This window comes from Condylura cristata, unplaced genomic scaffold (genome assembly GCF_000260355.1).
Source record: "Condylura cristata isolate star-nosed mole 26May11 unplaced genomic scaffold, ConCri1.0 scaffold00002, whole genome shotgun sequence".
In the NCBI taxonomy this organism is placed as follows: Eukaryota; Metazoa; Chordata; class Mammalia; order Eulipotyphla; family Talpidae; genus Condylura; species Condylura cristata.
This window is the reverse complement of record NW_004567103.1, coordinates 13,294,994-13,301,738: the sequence shown is the minus strand read 5'-3', so window position 1 is coordinate 13,301,738 and position 6,745 is coordinate 13,294,994. Positions and strand designations below refer to the sequence as shown.

The window sequence follows — 6,745 nt, the reverse complement described above, 5'->3', positions numbered from 1 at the left end:
TAGGAAGCTTTCAGTGACCTGCCTGCTAACAGAGTGTGGAACGCACTGTGCACTTAGGAAAAGACCCTTGGGACTCAGGTGGAATCAGCTGTGTCTTGACTTCTCAGCCCCCCCAATCCAAAGCTTCTCAGTGCAGCCCCAGCCCAGTCCCTCCTCCTCAGGAACAAGCAGCACAGGGGGACCCCTGCCTGGCTACTTAGTCCCCTCAAAGCCCCTCAGCTCCCAGGCTCTGGCCTGTCTCATCCAGGCTCAGCCTGAGGTAGTCGCATCACGCCACAGCCAGATGGCATCTGAAGGTGCCCTCCCCATCTCACACCAGGAGCCCTGGTCCACTCCCCAGGGAAGCTGGCCTGCCGACCCAGGCCCCTGGCCCCCTCCCGACCAGTGCCCTAGTTTGGTCTCCTGCTGCCCTGTTATTCATCAGTGTCTCTCTTCCTTCTAGAACAACCCTAGTTGCAGAGAGAGACGTGAGCTAGGAAGGGTATGGACTGGAGTCAGCTCACCCGGGTCTGCCCTGCCACTTTACAGCTGCACCACCCCTTAGCCTCTCTGAACCTCGGTTTCCTTATCTGTAAAATGGGGGTGGGGACCTCCTTCACTCACTGGGCCGTGTGTGAGAGGAACAGCACACCTGCGTCAGTAGCCTCGGACACCTACAAGGTTTGCTGAGTGCCAGGAGTCACCAGCAGTCACCAGCAGCAGGCCTTGGGGGCAAAATACATGGTCTGTCACGGCCTCAGTTTCCTTAGTCATTTGGCCACTTGTCATTTGGCTAGTGTGACACCGACCTTGTGCATCGCTGGGAAGACCAGACACGACAACACCCAACACGCAGTAGGTGTGTCGTGCCTACGAAACAGCAGTTCTCACAGTATAACTGGGGACCCCAGGGGCTCCTGACCCTTTCAGGAACGATTTTCCTATTTTCAGGAACCCCTTCCAAAACTGTTTTCATAAAACTAAGCTGTGACTTGTCTTCCTCATTCATTTCCTCACGAGTACACAGTAGGCTTTTCCAGAGGTACACACGTGTGGTTTCCTAGAAGCAGAGAGAACTGAGGTTTTAAAAACTGCCAATGTCACTCTTCGCCAATCTTGTCTTAGACTAGCTCATCATTTCTCACTGACTCCTACTGATGTTAACATGCAGCAGTGTTTGGTAATGCTATGTCGGTGAGTATTTTTCAAATGATGTTTTATATTGTGGCTCCAGGAGCTACCAAGCCCTGCAAAAGAACCTGAGCACCCCCAACCCCGAGCCCCCCTGCAAGCACAATGGGGATCTCAAATTGGGTCCCATCATCCAGAGAACCCTGCGCAGAGTAGGCACCCCTTGGTGGATACGGGCCCAGACTTGCTGAGCCCCTAGGAACCGACCCAGAGCCACAGGCCTGAGTTGCAGACTCCAGAGACCTCGCCGACAGCCTCAACTGCTCCTGCCTTGTAAACCTCACCCCTTCAGGGACCAGCCTGAGCACTCCACCTCCCGACCCTCATCCAGAATGAACCAACTAACCCAAGCAGGGTGTCTTATAGCCAGTGTACATTTGCCCCAGATTGTCATTGGAAACATCAAAAGATAAGACGTGCTTGCCTAACAGGCTGCCATGCTGCTGGGGTTGCCATATTCTGGGGCATCTGTTGGTGCCACTGTAGAGCAGAGCACCTGAGGACGCCAACTCAGAACGGAGTGATGGAGACAAATCCCTGGTTCTCCAGTGTGAGCCTGGCTCCAGCTGTGGCTTCTTGGGCTTGTGAGTCATTTCCCCTCCTTTAAGCCAGTTTCAGTTGCTCTTCCGGCGAAAAGTCCAGATGAGATACTCATGGTCACCAGGGCCGAGAGCCGGATGGCAAGGAAGCTGCTGGGAGGACTCAGGGCATCATCTCCAGAGGTGTCCATGAAGCCCCTCACAAACCAGCAGCCGGGGAGATGCCCCCTTCTGCCCACCAGAGAGCTGGCAGGACCCGTAGCAAGCAACACAGCTAGAGAAGGCATGGATTTTTCTTTCACTTTATCATTTATAAAGCCATACAATGGATCACAAAGAAACGATGCAGCTGGACAGGAGTAGGGCGCATCAGTGCACAATACATTCATCTCCTGGGTAAGTAGCGAGTTCAAGGTTTATACAGGTGGCAGCGGTTATAGGCATCGATACAAAATAGGAAGTACATTTCCATCTATATAAATACACAGCCAGGGGCGGGAGGGCGCTGGGCTATTCTGTTTTTCTAACGGTTTTTGAATGACATAGTAGAGGGAAGGAACAGGGAGCCACAGCACACCCAAGAAAGCGCTCACTCACTCTCACACACGCAAACCAACACGCCCACACAGGAGAGTCTCAAACGGTTTTAACACTGATTAGAAACAAGCTTGGGACGTCCCTCTACAGCTAGCTTGCTACAGGGAGGAGCCCAGGTGCGGCAAGGAAGGGGCACCTGGACCCCCACCCCATGGGGCTGCTGACCCGTCCCCGCCACCCCCAACACTGACTCTCCACAGTGGGGACCTCACCACCTCCTGACGCCTTTGCTGCTGGGTGACACTGAACTTGATGTCCCGTTGCCCCACCCACCCCAACCTGAGTCCTCAGAGACAGGCAAAATGCACTCATAGACCCACACTTGCACATGCGCTCACATCCTGTTACCACTGGCCAGGGGACTCCAGGCAGGACCCCGGGGCCTGGGCCTAGGTGAACAGCGAGTGGCTGGGACACTCAGCCCCCCACCTCTCCAAGGACCGGAGTGTGGGGACATGCAAGGGCAGAGGAAGTCCTCAGGAGTGCAGGACCTGCCCAGGTCGGGAAGCTGGAAGAAAACAAACAAAGGGAGAAGACCAGGAAGGCAGGGGTGGAGGGTGGACAGTGAGAGCCCAGAATCTGTCCCACCTGACACCCCGTGCCCCTGCCAGCAGCCAGCCGAGTGGGCAGAATGCCCTCACGTCCTGGGAGCCCCTTGCCGGAAGGACGTGTCCCTCCTACAGCCACATGGCCCCCAGGCCCTACTACTAAGGTATCCTGCCTGCCTCTACCACAGCCAGGCACTTTTCAAAGTCCAGGGCAGGAGAAACCCTGGCAGGCCACACAATTTCAGAGCTGCTGGAGAGACAGCTGGAAGGGCATCAGAAAGCCTTTCGCCAACCTAGGACAAGCTGTCGCCATCCCTCAAACACCTGCGTACATGAGGGAGCCAGGCCACGGGGACCACAGGGCAGGGGCGCTCCAGTCACCCCTGGAGGTTGATCAAACAGCTAACTTCCTCCCTGCCTCGCCCTGAAGTGGCCTCTCCATTGTTCCTGCGCCCAGTCTTTTCCTCTTGTTCCACCTGGGAAGAGCCACGTGGCTCTCACTGAGTGAATCAGAGACGGTCACTTTCCTGCTCTCCTCCCTCCAGACAGCTAAGGGGTCAGAGGCCTACCGGGACAGTAGAGGGAGGTGGTGCCTGAGGCTGGGGCCTGAGCCTAGGGGCTGCCACAGGCTGAACATGCCTCTTCCACCCTTTTGTGCCAACAACTCTCAGCCCCCTCCCCCTCCCCCACCCAGTCTATCTTCAAGACCAGACAGCATTCTCCTGGCTAACAAACAGCTCCAACAATAAACATCAGCAAAAAAGGTTGATGGAGGGGAAGGAGAAAGGATAAACATTTACACAACAACAAAATTATTGAAAGTGCTTTCTTTTAAAGGAATCTTTGGCAAGAATATACTGTAGTGCTCTGCGTGTGTGTGTGTGTGTGTGTGTGTGTGTGCACGTGCAGAGCTGTGGAGCACACGTACACAGGCTCACCTGTGAGACACGGAGGCAAGAATGGTCCCCACAAGTGTCAGGCCCAAAGTGGGGCCGCTGTGGGGGTTGGGACACCCAGCCCGTCCTCCTCATCCTTCCAGAAAGGCCGAGCTCTAGGAAATAGACTCCTTCCAGAAGGCGGCCAGGGAGGGAGTGGACAGCTTTCCCTGCCCTGGGCCCCCACAGGGACCAGGCCAGGGCGGAACCACCAGCCACACCTGGTGAAAGCAACCTCAGACATGGGCAGGGCCACCATGGAGTCCGCCTCCAGGGAGACAGGACTTCCGGCCAGGAGCAGAGGAGTCCCGGACGGCTGTCCAGAGGGAGAGTCTGATATTTACAAAGGAAAGTTTGGGGATGTCTCCTTAATCCAGGAGAGAGCTGGGGTTAAGTAAGGCATGAGGAGAGGGGGCATCAGGCTTGAACGTCTCAGAAGGAAGAGTATTTTGGTGGGACCAAGAACAAGAACAACCTTGGGGGGCAGGGAGCTGCCCCTGACCTCCCGCAGAAACTCTCCTTTCCAGCTCCCTGAAACACAACGTCCACGCAGATGCAGCTTCTTGGAGGAGAAAAATTACACAAGAACACACGTCACTCATGTCTGCCACGCACGCACCCAGGCCCCCACAGGCACCCCCTTGTGGGGCTTGAGGTGAGGGGCAGCTCCCTCCCACCTCAGAGATGCCAGCTCCGGGCTTGCCAGAAAGTCAGGGGGCAAGAGAATGGAACACAAGCACCCCTCCCCACTGAGCCCCACAGAGAGCAAGGAGCCCTGGCTGCTGCAAGCATCAAGGCCCTCTACATTTCAGGCTGCGCTGAGACGGAAGAAAAGGGACAAGAATTGGTTTATGCCTGGGAGGCAACAACGCAAATATGGGAAAACAATAAATACTTCTGGTCAATTTACCTATTCTTTTTTTGTAACCTTTTCTTATATTTTATTAGCTTACAGATTCTGTCAGTATGTCTCACATATATATTATATATATTTATATATCAGTACAACGCCTCTCTAAGGGGGGGGTCGGGGACGGGCGGGGGGACATAGGCTTCAAGAGGCCACTCAAGAACAGAGTCCCGGTGAATTTTCCATTCCAGCTTAGAGTTCTTGGGTGATGATCGCGGGTCTTCCCAATTGCCCAAGCGGAATCTCAGCCCTTTGGCCTAAAAATGCATGCTTTCTGTCCTCTGCTTCTGGGTGGCTTGCTCTGCCGGAGAAACCAAGGCAGAGGAAAAACAGCCAGGTTTTGGCATTGTGGGTAGGCTGTGTCATGTATATGCAGCAGCCCCCAAAGGTCTGCTAATATGGCTTTGGGCAACCTAGGGAAAAAGTCAGACCCCAAAATGCATGCAGAGGGGAGCACAAGGCTGCAGGCTGCTCCCCTGAACCTCACTAGGCAGGGCTTCTGGAAGTTGGTTCCCCAGGATGTGCTCCAATATGGGGACCCTGCAGGACAAAACAGGGCAGGGAAGAGCAGCCTCCAGCCCCATCCCAACACCCCAAAAGGCAGCATGCAGACATCTGACCTAAGGCTGGTCTAATGGGCTGCGGCTGGCAGCTGGCGGGAGCCACTGGCCACCAGCTGTCGGGGCAGATGCCCCAGCGCACTGGCCACTCTTCCTGAAGGATCTCTTCCCCGAAGCTATGAGCACATGTCTCTGAGTTCTCAAACCAATACTCGAGCACCCCGGTGGTAGAGGACAGGTGGAAGAGCGGCCCCACTCCTGCTGAGGCCTTGGTCAGGAAGGGGCTGATGACACTTAGACGTGCGCGTGTGCAGGCACTGAGACCAAGAGAGAGAGAGCTGGTCACCCATAATCATGGGTGTCCCTGGGGAAGAGCACTTATGTCCACTCCTGTTGCCCAATCACCCCCTATGCTAATCTTTGGAGAGTTTGCACATGTCTGTGCAAACAAGTGGGACGTGGACAAGCAGACCTGTTTCTCATTCTAGCTGAGAGGCAAACAGAAATCAGCGTGAGGTGTGGGTGCAGACATATGTAGACCCCATATCGACTCCCCCACAAACTACCCATCAGAGGCAAGGCTAAAGGACCTTAGGCACCTCGGTTGAGATACTTTCAGAAGCAGGAGTCCCCCCACATCATGTCTGTGCAGTCTCTTCGGGTTTGGCTATCTACCCTAGAGTTGGCCAGAAAAAGATGCTCTCAACTTGATTTCCTTTTGCAGAATAGTTGGGTTCGAGAGACAGAGTTTTTCTACACCCCCCGCCACCCCTAAATATGGGTCCCCAAGGAGACTGGCTCTGTCTCCTTTGAGGAGCTCCATCCTCTCGGAGTGGGCAGGAGGAGCTAGGCAGACCTGGTTGGTGTGGGAGGCTTTGGGAGTTTCGCAGAATCCACCTCATCAGGGGAATCCTAGTTATTCTCCTCCATCTTTGTCTTTCTTTCTCTTTCTTTTCCCCTCCCCTCTGCAATTCACTTCCCTCTCCCCACGTTGCACTTTCTTCTCTCCTTCTCCAAAATTGGCCCAAAGTCCTCCTTCCGGATTCAAGAATGGTCAGAATTCATGGGGTCCTCTCCCCAATGCCCCGGCCCTGGGCAAGAGGCTCATCTCTTCTGGCCGGCGTTCAGCATGACCTTGGAGACGAAGTTGACGATGGCGGAGGCGGGCTGGTTGGGATCAAGCTCAGCGAAGAGGTGGCAGGCATTATCCGTGGTGCTGCCCTGCTTCCTGGCCACAAAGCCGAAGAGCCTGCAGGGGCAGGAGAGGGTGACAGGCATGAGGGGAGACAGGGCAGGGGACCCAGGCCCTGAGCCGCTGCCTCGGTGAGCAAGCTGATCTTCAGGCCAGCCTCTCTCCACCCCGCCTCTGTATCTCTCTGAGTTGGCGAATGGCCACAGACAAGTCCTGGAGGCCACACTGTCACTTTGTGAGTAGGCAGAAAGCTGCCATGGGATTCGAGCAGGGAAGAGAAGCTGGAGGTGAGAT

The 6,745-nt window shown here is 55.2% G+C and overlaps 1 protein-coding gene across 3 annotated transcripts in view; it reads right to left on the bottom strand.

Annotated features, from left to right (window-relative positions):
* Positions 1–1,997: 1,997 nt before the first annotated feature.
* The window catches only part of TNS1 (tensin 1), a 186,514-nt gene continuing 181,766 nt past the window's right edge, over positions 1,998–6,745 (bottom strand). For all 3 annotated transcript variants that reach the window (XM_012726524.1, XM_012726516.1, XM_012726537.1), the window contains one exon: positions 1,998–6,508. In XM_012726524.1, the coding sequence (XP_012581978.1) occupies positions 6,364–6,508 (145 nt within the window). In that variant the 3' untranslated portion in view covers positions 1,998–6,363. The remainder of the gene's footprint in view (positions 6,509–6,745) is intronic.